Here is a 24,787-nt window from a genome sequence, read left to right as displayed (position 1 = left end):
CCTGGGCTTACTCAGTATTGTGTTAGTAAGGGCTTACTCTGTGCTTTCTGATACCTTTCCTCTCTGTGAGAAGTAGCCTAACACACACACACATTTAACCCTGATGTGTGTGGATTAAACAGCCGCCATACTGGATATAACTTTTTTATTAACCTGTCCCATGTAAATTATTACAGTCACTAATTAATGATGGTTGGATGAACACTCACTTCCTCTCCACCCTGTTACTCCTCCTCCTGTTCCCCTCCTTTCCCTCTCTGTGTCAAATACCTTCTGAAGATTCCTGTATTAGGGCCACATCCTGTAGTTGGCTAAATCACAAGCAGCCACGTTAGTTGACTCTGCTGTGTGTGTGTGTGTGTCGTTTGATTATGTAAATGCTGAATCTGCTGTGTTGTATCTTGCCCACATCACGCTGTCTTAATATCATATGCACACAGCAGCATTTCTAACCTGAGGCTGGTAGACCTCACACATTCAGATGAAAGAGCTGGCGTTGTTGCTTGTGCTGTTTGTCTCCTGTGAATTAGTGTGTGGGTGCGTGCATTTGTACCCTGTATTGTGTTTGTTTAAGGATGACAGAGTGACTTGGCCTTGTTTGTTTGTGTGAGTGAGGACGAGGGTTGAGTATCCTACTTATATTGGGTTCAGGATTTCCGTTAGCTGGTAATAACCGGCTTTTGGACGATTTTACTAAAATTTACAAAAATAGAAAAGCCGATTTTACTAAAATTGATGCAGGCCAATTGTCCGGGAGAAGAAAAAATCTCATTGCGAAATAATGCTTTTTAGACTTTTCGTTGATTGAAATACCATTTGTTGGAAATACATTTGATTGGTCATGCTTATCGGTCTATACTCTATAGGTTACTTTGCATAATTTAGTGGAATTAAATTGGCGTGTGTGTACAGTATATTTGTTATGCATCTTATTTATCACACGTGTAAAGCATAGAGAGATACAAAGCCTTTGACCGTAAAATCTGTCAGACAGCGCGAGCTGCTACTACAGCGTCCCAAACAGCGCGTCACACACCACGTTGCAATGAGCAGTATGCATTTTGAAATCAAAACGTAAATGTTTGAAACCTGATAGTGTTACTACATGTTACGAGTCATGTCTTACCTTGCTTCAAAGTAGCCTAGCCAAAATCTGACCATATCCTTGGAGGAAATTATTTTATATCAACTTTCTTTCATTGTCCAGTAGTTAAAGCACAATCCTAGTCATATTAGTAACCCATGCTAGTTGTGGCATATTAGATCTCCACTCTTTCTACATTTCTAAATAATATTTTAATCTCTGTCACATGAAACTGCTCGCATTTGCGGTGTGCTTTTGACAATTTTCCTGCTAATTGCGTTATGGAACAAATATTTACACTTAGCCTACTGCCTTGTGCGCATTGCTGCGTTTATAATCTGAAGAAATAATAGTTTATCAACATTTTAAGCTAAACGTTCTGATCTGTTGCTTTTTTACTTTTTAATGTTGTTTATGCCTACTGGTTGTATGAATTTGGGATCTATCGTCCCAGAGTCTGTTTGGAATAGGCACATTTTTTTTATCGACAAGCTGACCAACAGAATAGGCCTGGGTAAACATTTCTTCTATGGGGACTATGGTATATTGACAGGCTAGTGTTTAGCTGTTCGTTACTTGTCTTGTTGGCAGAGGAAAAGTACATGTGGACAGTTATTCTAACATCTTCAAAGTGCACATCATATTTCAATAAGGACCACACATCGTTGTATCCTCGTCTTGCATGTTCTTTTAACATGAATTACACTTGTTGATTTCTGTCTTTCTGAGCACCATGGAGGACGCCCTAGTCAGGTTAGACACTCAATGCATATGGGTCCGGTAAATTTCTCAAATGTCTGGTAAATTAAAATGCTGCTGGTCAAACCCAGTCATGGCAACCTTCCAGAGGCCTACTGCCTGCCTCCCTGCTGTCTGGCTTTGTGCTGAAAACAAGCTGGGAACGCTGCCTGAGTGGCAGGTGGCACCAGGCCACAGCAAACACAGTCCTCCACCAGGCAGCCCTGGACTGGAGGAAAGGCTGGTGCTGGCCACAGCCTACTCTGCTCTGCCAGAGGCACTTTGATCAACACCTTGAGCCTACATCCTGGGTTTGGTGTAGATTTAAGGACATCCTGATGCAAAGCATTAGGCCTGTGTTCATGCTGTTGCTTTCATGACCTCAACAGAAGTCAACACACTTTCTTTTGACAGTTTATTTTGTATGCTTGTCCACTTTCTTTAGGTTGTGCTTCCAAAATTAATACTGATGTCCTCGTGAGTGGTTTTCAAGCAGAGAGATCTTGAAATGTTTGCAGGAAAAAAATACAAAAATAAACTCAAACTCAAAACAATTTTACATAAGGTACAATTTGTCATCCCTGTTCAGGAGGCATGCAGGACTATAACTACCTGAATGGAAACTGCCTGGAGATCACCATGGAACTGAGCTGCTGTAAATTTCCACCGGCCTCCGAGTTAAAGAAAGAGTGGGAGTATAACAGGGAGTCACTCATTGCCTACCTGGAGCAGGTAGGCTTTCACAAGACACAGTGTCACACTCAATCTTTTAAACTATCACACACACAATTTAATTGCACATATGACTAGCTGTAGTATTCCTAACTACTCTCTGGTTCTTACTACTGTACTCTATTTATTTATTTATTTATTTGAATTGAAGAGATTTTTCCATCTTGACATCCATTTGCAGTACCGTAATTGCTGGACTATTAAGCGCACCTGAATATAAGCCGCACCCACTGAATTAGATTTTTTTATTTATTTTGTACATAAATAAGCCGCACGTGTCTATAAGCCGCAGGTGCCTACCGGTACATTGAAACAAATGAACTTTACACAGCCTTTAAACGAAACACGGCTTGTAACAAAAATAAATAGGCTTTAACGAAACACGTCTTGTAACAAAAATAAATAGGCTTTAACGAAACAGGCTTGTAACATTTTTTTTTTTTTTTAAATAGCAGTAAACAGTAGCCTACCAAGAAAGTCCTTGGTCACTATCTTCCTCCTGTGCACTGAAACCACTGAAGTCATCTCCTTTGGTGTCGGAGTTGAATAGCCTCAGAATTGCTTCATCCGATGTTGGATCGTTTTCATTGTGCTCTCCTCACTTTCATCCGGAGGCAAATTCCCCGCTGAGCTCATGCTGCCCTCTTCAATACCCAGCAGCTCCACGCTGTCAGGACCCACTGGAAGACTTGACCATAAATCGCTCTTCGCATGCGGCCCATTTTAGTGAAGGATTTCTCCCCACTTGTCATCCAAGCCTCATTTTCTAGTTCGGGCCATCTGCTTTTCTTTCCTCTGAAAGCTTTTGTTGTCTTTTTGCACTAAGTCAGTTTCTCACGCTGCTGTTTCCAACGTCTTATCATCGACTCATTAAGGCCAAGCTCCCGTGCAGCAGCTCTATTTCCTTTTCCAACAGCCAGATCGATCGCCTTCAAATTGAAAGCTGCATCATATGCATTTCTCCGTGTCTTTGCCATGATGAGGGTGACAAAATGACTACCTTAATCAGAATGATGGAAAGTTTGAGCGCGCTCGATTTACGTCACATTATGTGACGGTGCTCAGTTTTTTGGCGGCATGAATTTGTGAAAGCGGGAAAAATCCATAAATTAGCCGCGTCATTGTATAAAGCGCAAGGTTCATAGCGTGGGAAAAAAGTAGCGGCTAATAGTCCGGAAATTACGGTAGTTACTTATAGGCAGCACTTCAGTTATTTGAGCTTCATTTGTTCATCTCTTCTGACATTATCCTGTTGATCTCCCAGGTTCACATTGGAGTTCGAGGCTATGTGAACGAGGCTACCAATGGGACAGCTCTGCCTGATGTCAGCATCGTGGTGGCAGGCATCAACCATAACCTGACCACGGCCAAGTTTGGTGACTTCTACCGCCTGCTGCTTCCTGGGACATACAATGTCTCAGCTATAGCCACAGGGTGAGTACTGCTGGAGGAATGAACTCCTCTCCGGCTGCTACAGTAACTTGCAGGCACAGGGTACAGAAAAGAAAGTCTTTAACAAAAGAAGCATACTCTACTCCTGATTTTTAGTTCCTATTTTCCTTGGAACTGATTTGTGTATGGTGTTTTCTTACAGGAAGTAAATGTACATCTTAGAGCTTCATTTCCTCTAAGATGTTTCCCCATTCTGGTACTTTCCCATTATTCCTGAAACTTCCTGGTGAAATACATTTAAAAGATATCACCTGGATTTAGATACACTGCTGTGCACAGGGTTTTTACTTAGTTTCTTGCATTTCTAATATGTTTATTTTAACTGCAACAAAATAAACATATTCAATATTTCTCTCTTCATAGGTACATGCCCATGACAGTAGTTGGGGTTCAAGTGGTGGAGGGCAAGGCCACCGAGCTCAACTTCACCCTGGCACCCCTGGGAAATGAACCCACAGGTGGCATAACCGTACCCTTTACCACTGCCACTGTCCCTACCACAACCTCTGTCCCTACCACAACCTCTGACCCTGACTCCACCACCATCGAGACATCAAGCACCACCTCTGAGATGGGGACCTCTGGGGCCAACGAGAGCTCCACTCCCCAGGAGGTTCAGCCCCCAGCCCAGCCTGAGCACCAGCCCATCCAGCCACAGGACTTCCGCCACCACCATTACAATGACATGGAGCTGTTCCTGCGCAGGTACTGTTATGTTTGCTTAATAGGCTTGCCTTTGCAATTAAGCATTTCAAATGTTATGCTAGCAAGTAATGTTAGGATGTGATGGCTTTAATAAAATGTGAAAAGCCTTGTTCTTTCAACACAACAGGTACAGCAACAGCTTCCGTTCCATCGCTCATCTCTACTCCATTGGGAAGTCAGCAGAGGACCGTGAGCTCTACGTCATGGTGATATCAGACAACCCCACCGTCCATGAGCCAGGTATGGATGTGTTTTGGTGACACTGGAGCTCCAGAAGAGACTATTAACTCTAAAGAAATGCCTTCAATCTATGGCTGTGTGGTTTATGTTGATCTAACTTCTTATAGTAACTGGATTGTGTTCATACACAGAAGTTCATAGTCAAAAAAAATAGCAGTTCTGCTGATTGCTTCCTGTAAAAGATCCTGATATTATTGCTTCAGCTCAATGATCTAGTAGCTTCATATCCTTTTGAATGTGGGGGTACTCACTCTTATCTGCAGGCCCATTACAGCAGTGTATTTTTTCAATAGTGGGTGGCCTAGAAATTACAGTGCAAGGATAAGGAGGGTTTTCAAATGAATGGTGTGCTTTAGTTTAATTGAGTGTGAATTTGTTCAGGAGACTTCCGTCCCTCATTCTCTCCCAGCCGACTCTGCCCTACTTCTCTTTTAATAGCACTAACACGTTTTTTAAATTTATTTTCCCACTATTTTCTCCCCTTTAGGTGAACCAGAGTTCAAGTATATAGCTAACATGCATGGGAACGAGGTGGTGGGACGCGAGCTGCTCCTCAACCTCATTGAGTACCTGTGCCATAACTATGGCAGCGACCCTGAGGTCACCCAGCTGGTCAACACGACCCGGATACACATCATGCCTTCCATGAACCCAGATGGTTATGAGATCGCCAGTGAGGGTAAGAGAGGAATGTGTGTGTGGGGTCTATTTGTGAAAGACGTTGCCTGTCCACAATAAAAATACAGTGTACCCCTAAATTAACTTCTTATGGCTGCAAGGGGCAGTATTGAGTAGCCAGTTAAATCGTGCCCATTTCAAACGGCCTCGTACTCAATTCTTGCTCGTACAATATGCATATTATTATTACTATTGGATAGAAAACACTCTCTAGTTTCTAAAACCGTTTGAATTATTTCTCTGGGTGAAACAGGACTCCTTCTGCAGCACATTTCCTGACCAGGAAGTGGAATGTCAGAAATCGATGCTCTGTTCAACTTCATGCCTATACATGGGCAATGAACGTAAGAGTCTACGTACACTTCATACACCTTCCCCTGGTTGTCAAGAGGCGGTGAGAGAAGAAATTTTGTGTCTATCTTGGTCTGAGGTGGAATTAAAGCTCTTTGTATGACGTGACTGTCCATTTCCTGATTCTGGAGCGCGCGAAAGAGGACATGGATTTGCCTTCTGTTTAGCTGTCGTTATGGACGACTAACATCTCCGGTTTAGATTTTATTTGATACATGTGACCTTATCATCGTAAAGTATGCTTTTTCAATATAGTTTAATCAGATTATTAAATTTTTTTCGGGATTTGTGCCGTGTTCCGTTCTCTGACTTTGTTGACGTTGGAGAGATCCGTGCCACTTGGCAAGTGCCCATGCTAAATCAAGAGGGAAATTTGCCGTTCCAGATCCAAACAACGAATGTTCTGGACAAAGGACACCTTGTCCAACATTCTGACGGAAGATCACCAAAAGTAAGAAACATTTTATGATGCTATTTCTAATATCTGTCGCGCATGTGAACTGGTCGTCGGCGCCCAAGTGTTTCTGGCTATTGTGGCTACGCTAATATAACGCTATATTGTGTTTTCGCTGTAAAACACTTGATAAATCGGAAATATTGTCTGGAATCACAAGATGCCTGTCTTTCAATTGCTGTACACTATGTATTTTTCAGAAATGTTTTATGATGAGTATTTAGTTATTTGGCGTTGGTGTCTGTAATTTTTCTGTCTGCTTTCGGTGCAATTTCTGACTGTAGCTGCAATGTAAACTATGATTTATACCTGAAATATGCACATTTTTCGAAAAAAAAAAACATATGCTATACAATAAATATGTTATCAGACTGTCATCTGATGAGGTTGTTTCTTGGTTAGTGGCTATTTATATCTTTATTTGGCCGAATTTGTGATAGCTACTGATGGAGTCAAAAACTGATGGAGTAATCAAAGTGGAGTCTTTTGCTAACATGGTTAGCTAATAGATTTACATATTTTGTCTTCCTTGTAAAACATTTTAAAAATCGGACATGTTGGCTGGATTCACGAGATGTGTACCTTTCATATGCTGTATTGGACTTGTTAATGTGTGAAAGTTAAATATTTAAAAAATATATCTTTTGAATTTCGCGCCCTGCACTTGAAGTGGCTGTTGTCATAAATGTACCGACGTCGGGCTTGCACGCCAAACAGGTTAAGACATTAAACATGATTACCAGTAGCATAAAGTCAGTGGTCCCCCTCCCCCCCAAAAAAAATATATACTTTGTTTTATTTTATTTTTGAAGGATCAGTCTGGCTTTCAACTTACTCTTGAAAGTTGTAATAGTAGAAGCACAAGGTGCAATTTCGAAATTGGGTAGTGGATCATCAGTTTTTCTCTCAAGTCAGTCATTGCATACCTTAGAGAGCTATTTATAACTTGGAAGAAATGTCCAGTTGATCAACTAGCCCATGTCAGTTAACGGACAACAACATTGAATCATGACGTCGGTGATCTTCAGGTCGGAGCTCTTGAAAGAGGCCCGAGTTCACGACTTGGAATTCTGAGTTGGATGACCAAAAGGTATTTTCCCAGTCAGAGCTTGTTTTTTTTCCAGAGTTCCCAGTTGTCTTGAATGCAGCAGGAGTCATGCTGGATTGACAGCATTGCCAATTTATTCAACCTTTTCTGGCCCATGGTGTTGCATGTGAATGTTTATCTTTTTAAGCTTGGAAAAGAGACCCTTAAACCCAGACTTGGACCACACACCCACTCCACTGAATAGCAGGCTAGTGATTGCTTTGCAATGCTTGTAGTTACCTTTTGGTCATCCAACTCAGAATTCCAAGTCGTGAACTCGGGCCTCTTTCAAGAGCTCCGACCTGAAGATCACCGACGTCATTCCAAACCAGTCATTGTTGAATTTGCGATTTCCAACTTGTTGTGTGATGTTGATGCCCAATTGCCGATGAGCACCGATACATTTTGTCTATAATTTCTCTTCATAAGGATTGAAAAGAATTTGCCAGTAGATTGTCGACTTGATTCTTGATAATGACTGATTGTCTAGCTTGCTAGCTAAGATCTTGTTGTTTTTTTTCTCTCGCAGGTGATGTCAGAGGGTACACGGGACGCAACAACAGTAACAACTTTGACCTGAACCGTAACTTCCCTGACCAGTTTACTACCATCACTGAACCCAGGCAGCCAGAGACCATCGCTGTGATGAACTGGCTCAAGAGTAATCCCTTTGTACTCTCAGCCAACCTACATGGAGGTAAGCCCTAAGCTCCCCCCATTTTTCGATGTTTATAGAAAATATATATTGGCCCACCACAAACATATTGGCCCACTCTGGAGGACAACTTTATTATTTCAGTAATATACTATATTCTCATTGGGTATTTCCTCTCTGCCCACTACAGGGTCATTGGTGGTCAATTACCCATATGATGATGACAAGCAGGGACGTACGGAGTACAGCAAGTGTCCTGATGACAAGGTCTTTAAACAGGTGGCCAGATCCTACTCTCAGGTCAGTGGACTTCAACACACAATTTGGGTCCTTATTTCACTCCATTTACTAAATGTATTTATGCAGTTGTGAAGATAATGTTTATTACGTTAGTAAAAACATTGGACAGTTGATAAGTTTACTGTTTCAATTCTGCTGTTTGTATTGCATTGTCACCTTTGCCCTTTTGTGTGTGTGTGTGTGTAGGAAAATGCTCTGATGCACAAAGGACACCCTTGTGAGGACCTTTACCCATCGGCGTTCTTTGAGGACGGCATCACCAACGGTGCCAACTGGTACAATGTTCCCGGTTCGTGCCTTCCCATGCCAATACATACACTAAGAGGAACAATTTGTGTGTATCTGACTTCTCTTTGTGTTCTCTCGCCAGGTGGGATGCAGGACTGGAACTATCTGAACACTAACTGTTTTGAGGTGACCATAGAGTTGGGCTGTGTGAAGTACCCTAAGGCCCAGCACCTGCCTTTGTACTGGGACCAGAACCGCAGAGCCTTACTGCAGTACATCCACCAGGTCAGCATACTTACATACTGTCCTTCACTATGCTGTCATTGGCTCATTCATCTCTCTCTCTCTCTCTCTCTCCAAACTAAAAAAAAATGTGAACGTATCATTTCTCTCTTTCCCTTTATATATGTCTTGCCCATTTTTACTTTGTCTCAAATGCACCAACTTGAATTTTAGGTGTTCATCCTCTGTGTGTGTGTGTCCCTCTGAAGGTCCACAGAGGAGTAAAGGGCATGGTGATAGACATTAAAGATGGTACAGGCATCCCTAATGCCACCATCATGGTGGATGAGATCGATCATCCAATCACAACCAACCTAGCTGGAGACTACTGGAGACTTCTGGTCCCTGGGACGTACCACCTCACCGCCTCCGCACAGGGGTGAGAGACAGAACCGTAGAAGTAACTGAGATAAATTAGAGAGTTTGTTTAAAATGTAGACCCAATACTGGGTCTACATTTGTAGGGTAACCCCACCCTAACCCATAGAAACAGAATTAGAATGAACAACCTTCTGTGCCCTAACTCTCCCTCCCCTTCTTCTCAGGTACAACTCAGTAAAGATCTACGCCACAGTGCCAGAGGAGGGGGTGGAGCTGGTAGACTTCCGGCTGACGCGGGTGCGTTCGGAGCCCAATGGCCAGGCCCCCAAGGACCCTGGAGCCACCCAGGACCCTGCAGAGGAGGCGTTCCAGAGCTTCATTAAGGACCTGTCTCTGGGCCAGGGGCTGGAGCAGCTGGTTCAGAGTACCGTCACAGAGAGCAGCTTCAGATACAGACGCTACAAAGAGCTGTCAGAGTTCCTGAGGGGTTTGACGCTCAACTTCCCCAAGATCACCTCCCTGCATAGGTAGGCCTGAGTTATGACCCCTGACCTCTAAACCTTAACCTGATGTCTAACATCTAGAACTTAACTTCCCCAAGAGGACCTCCATGCAAAGGTAGGCTGGCCTGAGTTATGACCTCTGACCTCCTCATCAAATGTCACCTCCCTGCACAGGGTAACCCTGACCTCTAACCCCTAGTGTAACTGCCCTTAATCAAAATAATTTAGCTTGTCATGCAAAAAACATGTGTATCACATACACCAGATAGGTGCAGTGAAATGTGTTGTTTTACAGGGTCTGTCATGGTGGTAAGGTGCCCAAGGAGCAAATTAGGGTTAAGTGCCTTGCTCAAGGGCACATCGACCGATTTTTCACCTTGTCGGCTTGGGTATTCAAACCAGCAACCTTTCGGTTACTGGCCCAACACTCTAACCGGTAGGCTACCTGCCCCCCTGTACCCCTAATGGCTAACCTCAAAACCTCTCCTCCAAATGGTTGGAATTACAGTCTACGTGTCTTTGCAGAAGAGTCTGCTAGGTAACCATTATCCCATATAATCTACAGTGGAATTGATAATAACATGCATTCTTCTGTCTAGTTTGGGCCAGAGTGTGGAGTACAGGACCATCTGGGCCTTGGAGATTTCCAACAAACCAGACGAGCGTGAAACGGCCACGCCCAAGATCCGCTTGGTGGGAGGTATCCATGGCAACGCCCCCGTGGGCACAGAGCTCCTGCTGGAGTTCGCTGCCTTCCTCTGCATCAACTACGACAAGAACCCCACCATCACCAGGGTGAGATGTTTTAACTGAGATGGTTTTACTACACCAATCATAACTACAGTGCCTAGTGAAATTATTCACTCCCTTGCACAGTTGTGTTGCCTTAAAATGACTAAATATTCATACAATTTTGATATTTTTATCGACCACACTTTAAAAAGGAAAGAACATGCCAAAAAGTTTAGATGTTCTAAAATAAAAAAGCTCCCTTTAAATATAACTGATGTACTGTTGTTCTACCCCTCATTCCTCTTTATCCTTCTCCCTCTTCTCCTCTCCACAGCTGATAAACGAGACGCGGATCGTCATCCTTCCCTCCATCAACCCAGATGGACGAGAGCTGGCCAGAGAGAAACAGTGCACCTCTACTGTGGGCATGACCAACACACACGGGAAAGATCTGGACACTGACTTCTTTGGTCAGTACCTGCTGTGGTTGGTGTATAGACAGAGATATTTGTGTTGTGTGTGTGTACTTGCATGCCCTTACATGTTTGATGGTGTCCTGTCTGTGTGTGCTGCTGTTGTAGGTAATGCCTCCCAGCGGGTGGTGGAGGCTCAGCCAGAGACCAGGGCAGTGATGGACCTGATCTTAGAGAGGGGCTTCACACTCTCTGTAGCCCTGGATGGAGGCTCGCTGTTGGCTACTTACCCCTACGACAAGCCTGTACAGACAGGTAGGAACATGGGGCTCCAAATTTAGAATACTAGAAAACTATAAAATAAATAGTTAACTAATAGTGTACTTTTTTTCAGTTGAAAATGAGGAAACTCTGAAGTACTTGGCCAATGTGTACGCCAGCAACCATCCCAAGATGCACCTGGGGGATACGGGATGTCCAAGCAATGGCCAGAGTATGTACCAACAGCACCACAAATAGACCACTGTGACCTATAGACTGAATTCCAAGTGGTGAATTGGAAAAGATGGCTTATATACATCGACTGACTCCTATGTTTCATCTTCCTCTTCTCCTCTCTCCCCAGTGGGTAACATCCCAGATGGAGTACTCAGGGCAGCAGAGAGACAAAGTCACATGGGCAGTATGAAGGTATGTTTCATACCCTACTTCCTAATGCTATCTACTGCTATATCTCTCACAAGAGAAGGGTTGTTCTGTCACCCGGCCCAAAGAGGCATCTGCTTGTTGAGTCCTGGAATGACACGACTTCCACTGCTAAGTCTGTATTTAACTTCAACTAACTGTGTAAGAGCCTGATCAATTGTGTTTGATTTTAAAGTACAGTGGCCATTCTGGACTAAGCTTTACTGGTCGTCAATATGGCTATTCTGATCTGTCTGTCTTTCTTTCTAGGACTTCAGTGTGGACTTTGGCCACTGTCCAGAGATCACAGTGTATACAGGCTGCTGTCTGTTCCCCCCGGCCGAGCAGCTGGCCACGCTGTGGGCTGAGAACAGGAAGGCACTGCTCAGCATGCTGGTGGAGGTCAGTAATACCCTTGACCTCTGACCTGGGGTCATGTAATGCAAATTCATTCGATAAGTTTACAAATGCGTTGATGAGTTATTGAGTGTGTTTGATAATAATTAATTAATGCATTTCAGGGCTTGGATTGGTTACTTATCAAACGCATTTGTTTGATACATTATTGAATGCATTTATGGCATACATGTGCAAGTATTGCCACAGAAGATGAAATGAAGATAATATTACATTATCTTCCTGCGATAGACTAGCATCCTGCTTAGGGGTATACTTGTTCTGTACATCAAGCTGCCTTACGCTACAGTAACAGGATATAGGCTCCTGCCCTATTGGCCGTTCTGGCTTGGACAAGGCTACTTAATTTTTGTTCTGTGCACTTTACATTCAATCTGTGTTTCTGTCTCTCCCTCAGGTCCATAAAGGTGTGCGTGGCATGGTAAAGGATAAGAGTGGGAAGCCCATCGTGGGGGCCATGATAGTGTTGAACGGGGGTGTGAGGGTGTTCACTGCAGAGGGAGGCTACTTCCATGCTCTTCTGGCACCAGGAATCCACAACATAGAGGCTGTGGCTGATGGCTACCAGCAACAACGGCAGGAGGTGGTTGTGTCGTCATATGAAGCCGCCAGCTCCATCATCATAGAGTTTGACATGGACAACCGCATTTTTGGTCTTCCCCGGGAGTTTGTTGTGGCTACTGCAGGTAAGCATGAGGAGAACTGTTTTTTGTGGAGATGTTACCTGTTGTATAATGTTGCCAGATGATTGCAGATAATTATTATTTTTTAAACATTTTAGTCATTGGTGCGGCAGGTAGCCTAGTGGTTAGAGTGTTGGGCCAGTAATCGAAGGGTTGCTAGATCGAATTCCCGAGCTGACAAGGTACAAATCTGTTCTGCCCCTGAACAAGGCAGTTAACCCACTGTTCCTAGGCCGTCATTGTAAATAAGAATTTGTTCTTAACTGACTTGCCTAGTTAAATAAAATAAAAATGAAAATATATATATAATAATTTAGCAGGCGCTCTTATCCAGAGCAATTAGGGTTAAGTGTCTTACTCAAGGGCACATCGACAGATTTTTCACGAAGTCGGCCCGGGGACTATTGTAGGGAGTAAAACAATGTGAATAAGTTAAATTCTGTAGGTTTTTAGGACATACGTTTGTTTTGTGCCTCTGCCTCATGTGTATATATGCTTGCCTCATGTGTATATATGCTTGTCTCTCCTCTCTCTTTCCCTGCAGCGGCCTCCATGACGGCCCTGGTGGTGACAGCCTGTATCATCTGGTGTGTGTGCTCTGCTAAATCCAACCAGCAGAAGGATGGTTTCCACCGGCTGCGGCAGCACCGTGACGATTACGAGGACGAGATTCGCCTTACCTCCATGGGCTCCAAGAAGTCCCTGCTATCAAACGAGTTCCAGGATGAGAGCGAAAGCGATGAGGACACGCTCTACGTGAACGCCAACAAACTCTGAGATCCCACATACATATATACTATAGACATACATACATGGCCAACCTGGGTCATATTCATTAGGCACCAAATGGATGGAAACAGGGAAGGGACAATAAGAAACGCTCGTTTTTGCTTTATGTTGTTCGAAAACGTTTTGCTACAGTGTGCCCAAATGAATATGACCCTGTTGTTAGTGCTGGGCAATTCCACATTAACAGAGTGATGCTGAGACTCCGATAAAACAAAAACCAATGATTGCAGAGTTGAACACACCGTAAAACTCGATGCACAGGGACTACTTTTAACCATTTCCATAGAACATTTTACAGTAACACATTTACTTGAAGAACAGTGCAGATACAAAGTTTAGTAACAGAATGACAGTTTGTGCTGTTGGGGCCGTTATTCTGTTTAATAAATAACATGTATTATGTTCTGTGGAAATTGTAGTAGAGTTAGAGTGCAAAGAGTTGTATAGTTTTTGTTTGAAATACATTTTCAAGTGAAAAATCTGAATCTCACCCTGTTACTGTGGAATTGCTCTACTACTACTGCCCCTCCCTGTGACTGTTGAGTTGGCAGTTGTTGTGCTCTGTGGCTCTGCTCTACTGGAGAGGACGAGGTGGAGCAGGGAGGGCTTGTTCTTGTCCATCCCTATAAGATTCTCCGGGTCCCATTTGCCTGTCCTCCTCCCGCCCACCAGAGAGAGCTGTTTCAGAGACCACAATGATCCTCTATGGCTGGTGTCCAAGCTGAATTGTCCAAATTAACACCTGCTTTGCTCTGTTTACAGATGCACACTAAAGGCCTAGTGGAGCTGGGCAACCTTTTTTTTCTTCATGCACACTTTTGCTGTTAGCCACTAATCAACCTGTCCATTTATTTATTTGATACTTGCTTAACTAGTACCAATGAATATACCAATTGCAGTCATTTGAAATGATTAAAGAAATGTCTGTTTCTCAAGGTTTTTGTCAGTGTTGTCACAGTCCAGTTAGCCAGTCTTTCAGAGGGAGCATCAAACACAGTGCCTTGGCTGACGTAGAGTTAGACACGCCACTCTCTTTTAGGGCTACAGTACAGAAGCGTGGTGGTGTGGGTATTAGATATACTAGAATCTTGTCCAGATTATGGTCTAGTACAGATTATTATCTGTGATCCATCATATACTCAGGTGATATGGAAGACATTAGTCATCCAGGATTCATCCAGGGGTCTGGAGTATTTTAAGAGATGCACTCTTTCAGAGCAGAAGACTTACAATGGACCGGGTTCACATGTGATTATTCATGTGTGTCCTCTTGAACATACAGCACAAGGCCCTCTGCATTTTACTACAAGCACTGTATGTTAAATACAAATACAAGATTCCCCATTTAATTGTTCAGGGAATGCACTTTGAAATAGATGCAAATACTGTAAATCACAAATGGATGGTTTTCTTAATGTTTTTCCATTTGAAAGAGAATCTATGCTTTTTCTTTCTACACACGTTTCATATCTCAAAATGACCCTTAAGATGGCAAATTACTTACCCATGCTTTAATAATCAGCCGCAACATATAGATGTATATTTTGTTGTAATTTACTTGTATTTTTTTTCATGCATTCATGATTTATTTGTACATCTGATAAATTATAATTCTATCAAGTCCTTGTGCTAGATGTCAACCCTACATTACTGAAAAGATGCAGAACGTCTGCTCTAGAACCATCCAGCAGTTGTGGGAGAGTGTTTAGAGAGGAGGGCATCTTCCTCTACAACAGTGGTCACCAACCCTGGTCATGAGGAGTATAAGGTGTGCAGACTTTTGTTCCAGCCCAACACTAACCCTCCCAATTCTACTCTCATCAAGGTCTTTTTGAGTAGCTGGTTAGTCGAATGGGGTATGTTAGTGCTGGGTTGGAACAAAACCCTGTACGCTATGTAGTTTTCCAGGACCAGGGTGAAGGACCACTAATCTACAGGGGTGTCTGACTCCTAACTATCATCTCAGTTGCACATAATCAATATTGTAGCAAAGCCATGTAATCTTAGGGGGAGAAAGTAAGTTATTTTTCTATTTGGTTTACATTGTGTGTGTGAGAGGGATGGAGAGTGTTTTCTGAATGGATGTTGGGGTTTTGATGTAAATGGTTATTTTTGTTTCTTTTTATATGAAACTGAATTGATTGTAGATGATGAACTATTGCCAAGTGTATTTGAATGAGAAAAATAAATGCAATTCATGTTAACCCTGAATAACACACACATTTCATAACAAACCAACCTGTTACGTTGTATGTGGTGATATGACAGACATGCTAACATGAACATTCTTCAAGACATTGATGAATTTAACAATATGGAAAGAAAATAAATTATGTCCTAATTCGTTGCTATGACACTGCTCTCATCAGCAGCAAAATGTTAAAGCAGAATCGCAATTGCTGCATTTTCTATTGACCCACCATTGCCACTAGGGGACAACCAATGAATTTATGTTTTGTATGAAGACAACTTGCATGGTGGCTGCTGTGAGGTGAAAAATGTGTTACTGCAGATTTAGTTTAGTAAATTTAATAGACTGGATTTTGCGATGTCAAAATGCAGTTTGTGTGCAGACTACTAGCATTTGCCATTTTATTTTTATGGGGAGGGGAAGCGGAATGTTGAGAGAATTGGACCAGTTTTACAGCATTCCTCATTGCTTCTGTGGACACAGTTTATCTGAAAAGAAGGCATTAAAGGAAACATTATCTTCTACTGGCAGGTGTGGTCTGTAGCTGTCTTTCTCACACAATCATTCCGCTATCAATTACTGTCTCCGAGGCAATATATACACCGGCTTTTCTGTTCCCAAGATGCTGACCAGTTTGTCAATGGATGCCGCACATGACTAGTTAACCGCACCGGGAGGCGCATTTGTAGTGTGGTAGGAGTTTTCAAGTTCCATGTCTTGTTCCATGTCTTGTAGGTGGGCTGTGCGTCAGCTGATGACGTTGGACAACAAAAATGGCAGGAGGAAGCAGCAACTACTGGGAAGGTGAGGTGGCAAACTGGCACAACTAGGGTGCGATCGGACAACTATTTGATACATTTGCAACGATGTTTGGTAAATTTGAACGGGGTTTACATGCCAAAAGTGTTGTCACATTTGGAGCAAATCGACACGCCGTTGGGTTGGGTGGGCTGTCCACGAGTTCAGCTAGCAAAACAAGCTTTGCTAGCAAGTGAAGCGTTTACGGATGTAACGTCAGCTAGCTAATGTTGGTTAGCCTAGCGAGTTACCTTCAAATATCTTTTAGCTAGCTATTTTAGATTCGTTGTATAGTTAGCTAGCTAACGAAATAAAAATGTTGCTAGCTAAATTGTGATTTCAATTTCACCTTGTTAGTTATTTAGTTATCAATATGTGCAGCCAACGTTAGCCAAATTATGTTTGTGTGCTAACGTTAGTTGGTTAGCCAGCCAAGTTATTTTGTCAACAGCACCAGGATGATTAGAGAAGTGCTGCCTGATTGTTTTTTTTGTCTCCACTACTACCTACCACTATTGTATAGATGACTAATTGAATGAGGTACTTATGTTCAGAAAAAGTTGGATATTTAACTAAAGTTTATATGAAAAAGACAGCAAGACAACATATTATTAATATGACTCATTAGCTATGTGGATTAGTCTTTCTGTAGGCTTAGATTACTGTTGATGCCAACCCTGTTTCTCAATTCCAAACGGTGTGTGTACTATGTGTGTTGCACATTCCAGATTTGCGAAAGCAGGCCAGGCAGCTGGAGAATGAGTTGGACCTGAAGCTGGTGTCCTTAAGTAAACTGTGTACAAGCTACAGCAGCTCCAGAGATGGACATCGAGGAGACAGGTAAGACTAAAACCAGTTCCATTTAGGTCACTAACCCCTTCCTCTAGGGCCTAAATTACAGGTCAGACGAGTGCCCAGTCCCATTCAGGTTTCTAGTCCCTTCCTCTAGCTCCTAGCCTTCTACACCTTCGTGGCCAGTTTCCCAAACAGAGATTAAGCCTTCTTCTGTACTATAAAGCACTTTCAATGGAGATTCTCTTTTAAATGTGCTTTTTCTTGGTGTTCATGGATCTGATTGGACTGATAGGTGTTACAAATATGGTGATACAGTACCTCCACCAAGCCCACATGTTGAGAGTCCTAATGGCCTCCTTGTCTTCCTATCCGTGCTATAGCAACTCAGATACTGCTCCCCTCCTCAACAACTCGACGCAGGACAGAATGTTTGAGACCATGTCTGTGGAGATTGAACAGCTGCTGGCCAAAGTAAGACTAAACAGCAAATAATTGTATTCAGCTTCACTATCATAGGCATGTCAACATTGTTGAATCTTGCATTGTGTATACTGATGGTGCTGTGTCTCTCAGCTCACAGGTGTGAATGACAAGATGGCTGAGTACACCAGCACCCCGGGGGTGACGTGCCTTAACGCAGCCCTGATGCACACGCTCCAGAGACACAGAGACATCTTGCAAGTCTGTGCCTGTCTCTTACTATTTCTACCTTTCTCTCTTTCTTTGTTTCTCTCCACTTGTCTCATCTCTTAGTCTTAACTTGAGATCTGCATGCATCATTTACATTTTCTCTTGACTCCCATGGGGTTAATAGTTTTGCATCCCCTTAACTCCTGTTTTTTGTTGTTGTACCCAAGGACTACACTCATGAATTCCACAAAACCAAAGCCAACTTCCTTGCCATCAGGGAGAGAGAAGATTTGCTGGGGTCTGTCCGCAAAGACATTGAGTGAGTATCTCTCCCTCCAGCCATCCCTCCATAGATCCTTTCTTACCATAAAACGTTCTACTGACTTGAAACAACAGGTTGTGGTTTTTATTTCAACTGAAAAGGGTGATTGATAAAGCATACGATTATATTGATTTATTATGTTTCTGTATGTAAGAACACTCCCTCATTTGTCTCAAATTCCAAATCGATGTCATTGAAAACAAAAGAATAGAATACCAGTCCTGTATGCTATTTAGATGCTGAAGTTTATTATGAAAAAAATAAAAAAGTTTTAGTGACATTTCACCCACTTTAGGTGGGGTGACACAAGCATACAGTGGGGAGAACAAGTATTTGATACACTGCCGATTTTGCAGGTTTTCCTACTTACAAAGCATGTAGAGGTCTGTAATTATCATAGGTACACTTCAACTGTGAGAGACGGAATCTAAAACAAAAATCCAGAAAATCACATTGTATGATTTTTAAGTAATTAATTTGCATTTTATTGCATGACATAAGTATTTGATACATCAGAAAAGCAGAACTTAATATTTGGTACAGAAACCTTTGTTTGCAATTACAGAGATCATACGTTTCCTGTAGTTCTTGACCAGGTTTGCACACACTGCAGCAGGGATTTTGGCCCACTCCTCCATACAGACCTTCTCCAGATCCTTCAGGTTTCGGGGCTGTCGCTGGGCAATACGGAATTTCAGCTCCCTCCAAAGATTTTCTATTGGGTTCAGGTCTGGAGACTGGCTAGGCCACTCCAGGACCTTGAGATGCTTCTTACGGAGACACTCGTTAGTTGCCCTGGCTGTGTGTTTCGGGTCGTTGTCATGCTGGAAGACCCAGCCACGACCCATCTTCAATGCTCTTACTGAGGGAAGGAGGTTGTTGGCCATCCTCCCCTCAATACGGTGCAGTCGTCCTGTCCCCTTTTCAGAAAAGCATCCCCAAAGAATGATGTTTCCACCTCAATGCTTCACGGTTGGGATGGTCTTCTTGGGGTTGTACTCATCCTTATTCTTCCTCCAAACACGGCGAGTGGAGTTTAGACCAAAAAGCTCTATTTTTGTCTCATCAGACCACATAACCTTCTCCCATTCCTCCTCTGAATCATCCAGATGGTCATTGGCAAACTTCAGACGGGCCTGGACATGCGCTGGCTTGAGCAGGGGGACCTTGCGTGCGCTGCAGGATTTTAATCCATGACGGCGTAGTGTGTTACTAATGGTTTTCTTTGAGACTGTGGTCCCAGCTCTCTTCAGGTCATTGACCAGGTCCTGCCGTGTAGTTCTGGGCTGATCCCTCACCTTCCTCATGATCATTGATGCCCCACGAGGTGAGATCTTGCATGGAGCCCCAGACCGAGGGTGATTGACCGTCATCTTCAACTTCTTCCATTTTCTAATAATTGTGCCAACAGTTGTTGCCTTCTCACCAAGCTGCTTGCCTATTGTCCTGTAGCCCATCCCAGCCTTGTGCAGGTCTACAATTTTATTCCTGATGTCTTTACACAGCTCTCTGGTCTTGGCCATTGTCGAGAGGTTGGAGTCTGTTTGATTGAGTGTGTGGACAGGTGTCTTTTATACAGGTAACGAGTTCAAACAGGTGCAGTTAATACAGGTAATGAGTGGAGAACAGGAGGGCTTCTTAAAGACAGTTCTGTGAGAGCCGGAATTCTTACTGGTTGGTAGGTGATTAAATACTTATGTCATTTAATCAATTTGCATTTTATTGCGTCTCTCTCAGTTGAAGTGTACCTATGATAAAAATTACAGACCTCTACATGCTTTGTAAGTAGGAAACACTGCCTATTTTGCAGGTTATCAAATACTTGTTCTTCCAACTGTACATGGGGTACCGGTATAGAGTCAATGTGCGGGGGCACAGGTTAGTTGAGGTAATTTAGGTAATATGTAGGTAGAGTTAAAGTGACTATGCATAGATAATAGAGTAGCAGCAGTGTAAAAGAGGGGGGGGGGGTACAATGCAAATAGTCTGGGTAGCCATTTGATTAGCTGTTCAGGAGTCTTATGGCTTGGGGGTAGAAGCTGTTAAGAAGCCTTTTGGACCTAGACTTGGCGTTCCGGTACAGCATACCATGCGGTAGCAGAGAGAACAGTCTATACCTAGGGTGGCTGGAGTCTTTGACAATTTTTAGGGCCTTCCTCTGACACTGCCTGGTATAGAGGTCCTGGATGGCAGGAAGCTTGGGGCCACGTGTTGTGCTGGGGCATATGCACTACCCTCAGTAGTGCCTTGCGGTCGGAGGCCGAGCAGTTGCTATACCAGGCAGGGATACAACCAATTAGGATGCTGTCTGGTGCAGCTGTAGAACCTTTTGAGGAGCCATGCCAAATCTTTCTCAGGAGACTGAAAATTGTGGATTTGGAGTCTTGTCTGGCCTTGCATTCATGGGTGAACAGGTAGTACAGGAGGGGACTGAGCACGCACCCCTAAGGGGCCCACGTGTTAAGGATCAGCATGGCAGATGTGTTGTTACCTACCCTTACCACCTGAGGGGGGCCAGTCAGGAAGTCCAGGATCCAGTTGCAGAGGGAGGTGTTTAGTCACAGGGTCCTCAGCTTAGTGATCAGCTTCGAGGGCACAATGGTGTTGAATGCTGAGCTGTAGTCAATGAATAGCATTCTCACGTAGGTGTTCCTTTTGTCCAGGTGGGAAAGGCCAGTGTGGAGTGCAGTAGAGATGGCATCATCTGTGGATATGTTGGGGAGGTGTGCAAATATGAGTGGGTCAGGGGTTTCTGGGATAATGTTGTTGATGTGAGCCATGACCAGCCTTTCAAAGCACTTCATGGCTACAGATGTGAGTGCTATGGATCGATAGTCATTTAGGCAGGTTACCTTAGTGTTCTTGGGCGTAGGGACTATGGTGGTCTGCTTGAAACATGTTGGTATTACAGACTCAGCCAGGAACAGGTTGAAAATGTAATTGAAGACACTTGCCAGTTGGCCAGCACATGCTCAGTGTCCACGTCCTGGTAATCCGTCTGGCCTTGTGTATGTTGACCTGTTTAAAGATCTTACTCACATCGGCTGCGGAGAGTGTGATCACACAGTTGTCCGGAACAGCCGATGCTCTAATGCATGCTTCAGTGTTGCTTGCCCCGAAGCGAGCATAGAGGTAATTTAGCTCGTCTGGTAGGCTCGTGTCACTGAGCAGCTCGCGGCTGTGCTTCCCTTTTGTAGTCTGTAATAGTTTGCAAGCCCTGCCACATCCGACGAGCATCGTCCACCCAATCAAAGGATCAGATAATGAATCTAGTACTGAAAGCATAAGCTACAGTTAGCTAGCACTGCAGTGCCAACAATGTGGTGAGTAATGGACTCAAAGAGAAATACAATAGTTGGAACAGTTTTCAACACATATTTTTCAAAAATGGTGACACGAAACTCTCGTTTGCAACTGTTGGACTAATGATTCTATGCTAGATGCAGGCATGAGTGCCACACTGTATTGAATGTGTCATTGTCTATCATCTCAAATTTTTCTATCGACCTTTGTACACTTTAATTTGTAGGCTAGATTGTAGCAACCTCATGATGGGTATAGGGCAAATTAGTTATGTTACATTGAACTGGGTGAATGGAATATGAATGACAGTCATCCAACAAGCTGTAATAGTAATAAGGCCATGCTCATGATAAAAAAAATGGTCCTCTGTCATCATAAGTGGCACTCACCGCCACTGATACCGATATGGTTTTTATGGTTTACTGCCCAGCCCTACCTCCATGGGCCTCTGTAATGAGAGAGAAGGTGCTCAGTGCTCCACTGATTGGCTTGGTAGTAAATGAGGGCTGGGCAACCAGACTATGACTCTTGTCTGTGTTTTAATGGCTTATTGATCTATCTAAGATGCAGCAGGGCGCACCTCGAGACCACTGTATGATTCCTATTGAGAAAACACACACGGCAAACAGCCTTATTCATCAGTGCTCACTGTTCCATGCACTCATGTCTGTTCTCCATGTGCTCCACATTAACCATATATCATAGTGCCTGGGAATGAACCTTTCACTGTTCTGTTGGCTGTGGACTGAATTTATAATTGTTCTGCTTGGGAAGATGACATTACTGCCCACCCACACAATGTGATGGGAAATGTGAGCTTTATTTTAGTGGTAGTCCTGTCTGAGTCATCACGGTTTTCAAAAGCACTAAAGTCCCCAAATGACCATTTTTTTTTTTGTGTGTGTGTGCATTCTGATCCATGTAGCCTATGATGTACTGTAAGCATTAATCTACACGTTGGGAAATGACAAACTACATACATGCTGTTCCTCAAGGATTTAGACTGGTGTTGTAATGCTTTCACAGCCCACGTGCTTGAGTCTTGTGGCGTGCTAATGCTGAACTAACACACACTAATAGCCAAGCTACTGACGCTAACAGCAGTGCTAATAATCACTACAACAACACTAGGCTAACAAGAACCCCTATTGTATTGTACACTATCAGGCATTTAGTTGGCATCATAGTGGAACTCCTCCTGGGAGGGCGGTGATGTGGATGGATCCCTGGAGGCTAGAGCGCTGCAGTGAGCCATGCGCACTAGACTGGAGGGATGACATTAGGCTGGGCTGACAGCTCGTGGTTCTAGCTGCAGTCATGGTCCCACACAGCACCACTGGAGAAGAGACGCAGGCAGTCATGCAGATATGGAGACTCGGAGCTTCCATTTCCAGGAAATCCTGAGAGATGGGGAAATTGAGACAGTGAGGGAAGGAAGAGGGACAGATATGGAGAGACACAGAGGGAGGTGGTAGTCTGTTAGGGCACCACTGGGATGCTTCACCACTATTCTTTAAGTTGTCCATTTTGTCAAGGTCCACAAGTTCAGTTTCTCTGATACAGCTATACATGATACTATACAATCTTTATGAAATAAACTTATAGCAATTTTGTCTTCACTCTGCTGCCTTTGCTGACCTTACTATAAAGAAGAATTCAGCATCTCTTCTAGTTAAATAACTGTTGTGTTCTCTTGTTCTTTCTACCCATTTATTGTACAATGCTAGCTAGGCAACTATGGCTAACTTAGTCACGTCAGACAGTGCAGACACAATAACAGTAGGTGCATTTGTTTAAGCTGTTTTCTAGTGACATTTATTTGGATTCATCCATAACAATGAGCTAATGAGCCATGATTTCGCCTGGCATAGAAAATGTGCTCTCTCGTTAGGACACTGTTGTTCAGAAGAGCTAGCCAACAACACAGCTAACACAATAACTTCAAACTTAAGCTGGGAACACTGCAAACTAGTTGCACTTCGTTTTGTAACCTTTTTTTTTTCAATTGACATTTCTTTGTATATATCCATAAAAATTATGCCAGCTAATTCATGATTTTGACTAGCAGGCTGAGAAATGCTACTTGTCTGTCTCGTCCCGACTTCGGACACATTCATTACTATGGAACAGTTGGAGATTGTTTCAAATTCTATGTTGCAAATGTCAGCGAGACAGACAGCAAGGTTTATACAAATCTCCACTATTAAACTAAATGTTAGTCTTAAAGAAATGTGAGATCATGTCTAAATGCTTTTTATAGTGGAGATCAAGTTTATAACTTCCCTGCCTGGGCTGATGAGACAGTGGATTGCGCAGTCAGATGGAACAGAGTAAATAGGCATTTTAACGTCATAGATTTAGCCGGTGGTAACTTGTGGAATAAAGTGTCTGGAATGCACTTTTAACCGATCAGCATTCAGGATTAGATCCACCCATTGTATAATAACACTTTATCCACCATGGATGTTACCCCTCTAGTAGGCTTGGGCGATACCCCGGTATATGGTATATTTTGATATACAAACAGTAGGATTTTCAATACTGTAAAAAAAAACAAATGGTGCTGCGTATAACTAGAAGTTAATTATAACTAATAAGAAATCTAAGCTGTGTCAAATTTTAAAAATTATATCCAGCTCAGGGCTCCAGCTATGCATTTGGTTTGCTAACTTGCTAGCAAAGTGGCTAGATGTCAAGATCAAGCTTCTTGGTTACAGCAGAGACATTTGATCTATTTAAATTACATTTGTTATTCTAATTCCTAATTCTATGCATTCATCCCCTCCTGGATCAAGAATTGAAACAATGGCTGCCTCCTTTCCCCAGGTCAGTGGAGAGGAAGGAGAGCATCACTAAAGTGCTTATGGGCTTACAGCCTATAGCTAGTCCAGCAGCCACTTCCTATAGCAGCCACTGCAGTGGGAACTGAGAGTAGTGCTGAGGAGCTTTCGGCACGGGTTGCTGGGTGCTCATATCCACTCTGTGAGTGGCCTAAACAACAGTCTGCTGTTGTATAGGCTACTGAACAGTATAGACTTAAGCAAAAAGGCATAAGGAGGTGTGGTATATTTCCAGTATATCACGGCTAAGGGCTGTTCTTAGGCATGACGCTATGTGATGACAATGCATTAGCTGTAGTATATTGCCAAATACCACAACCCTGAGGTGCCTTATTGCTAGCGTAAACTGGTTACCAACATAATTAGAACAGTAAAAATGT

The 24,787-nt window shown here is 43.1% G+C and overlaps 2 protein-coding genes across 3 annotated transcripts in view; both read left to right on the top strand.

The window, feature by feature from the left end:
* LOC129832065 (carboxypeptidase D-like) overlaps nt 1–15,732 on the top strand; it is a 35,597-nt gene extending 19,865 nt beyond the window's left edge. The window contains exons 3-21 of the mRNA XM_055895809.1: nt 2,412–2,554; nt 3,819–3,988; nt 4,370–4,711; nt 4,839–4,951; nt 5,439–5,630; nt 8,051–8,218; nt 8,367–8,476; nt 8,663–8,765; nt 8,847–8,989; nt 9,196–9,365; nt 9,532–9,834; nt 10,410–10,605; nt 10,877–11,012; nt 11,124–11,270; nt 11,350–11,448; nt 11,581–11,645; nt 11,910–12,041; nt 12,454–12,742; nt 13,284–15,732. Of these exons, the coding sequence (XP_055751784.1) occupies nt 2,412–2,554; nt 3,819–3,988; nt 4,370–4,711; nt 4,839–4,951; nt 5,439–5,630; nt 8,051–8,218; nt 8,367–8,476; nt 8,663–8,765; nt 8,847–8,989; nt 9,196–9,365; nt 9,532–9,834; nt 10,410–10,605; nt 10,877–11,012; nt 11,124–11,270; nt 11,350–11,448; nt 11,581–11,645; nt 11,910–12,041; nt 12,454–12,742; nt 13,284–13,516 (3,254 nt within the window). The 3' untranslated portion in view covers nt 13,517–15,732. The remainder of the gene's footprint in view (nt 1–2,411; nt 2,555–3,818; nt 3,989–4,369; nt 4,712–4,838; nt 4,952–5,438; nt 5,631–8,050; nt 8,219–8,366; nt 8,477–8,662; nt 8,766–8,846; nt 8,990–9,195; nt 9,366–9,531; nt 9,835–10,409; nt 10,606–10,876; nt 11,013–11,123; nt 11,271–11,349; nt 11,449–11,580; nt 11,646–11,909; nt 12,042–12,453; nt 12,743–13,283) is intronic.
* A 94-nt stretch (nt 15,733–15,826) lies between these two features.
* The window catches only part of LOC129832066 (Golgi SNAP receptor complex member 1-like), a 49,158-nt gene continuing 40,197 nt past the window's right edge, over nt 15,827–24,787 (top strand). The window contains exons 1-6 of one of the 2 annotated variants that reach the window (XM_055895810.1): nt 15,827–16,250; nt 16,455–16,523; nt 17,246–17,357; nt 17,693–17,783; nt 17,886–17,993; nt 18,170–18,261. In XM_055895810.1, the coding sequence (XP_055751785.1) occupies nt 16,493–16,523; nt 17,246–17,357; nt 17,693–17,783; nt 17,886–17,993; nt 18,170–18,261 (434 nt within the window). In that variant the 5' untranslated portion in view covers nt 15,827–16,250; nt 16,455–16,492. Of the gene's footprint in view, nt 16,251–16,454; nt 16,593–17,245; nt 17,358–17,692; nt 17,784–17,885; nt 17,994–18,169; nt 18,262–24,787 lie in introns of those variants that run through there. The other variant, XM_055895811.1, reaches the window with a different exon arrangement.

The sequence above is a fragment of the Salvelinus fontinalis genome, chromosome 33, assembly GCF_029448725.1.
Source record: "Salvelinus fontinalis isolate EN_2023a chromosome 33, ASM2944872v1, whole genome shotgun sequence".
NCBI classification, from domain to species: domain Eukaryota; kingdom Metazoa; phylum Chordata; class Actinopteri; order Salmoniformes; family Salmonidae; genus Salvelinus; species Salvelinus fontinalis.
The sequence above is the reverse complement of the archived record's forward strand: the minus strand, read 5'-3'. Positions and strand labels throughout refer to the sequence as shown.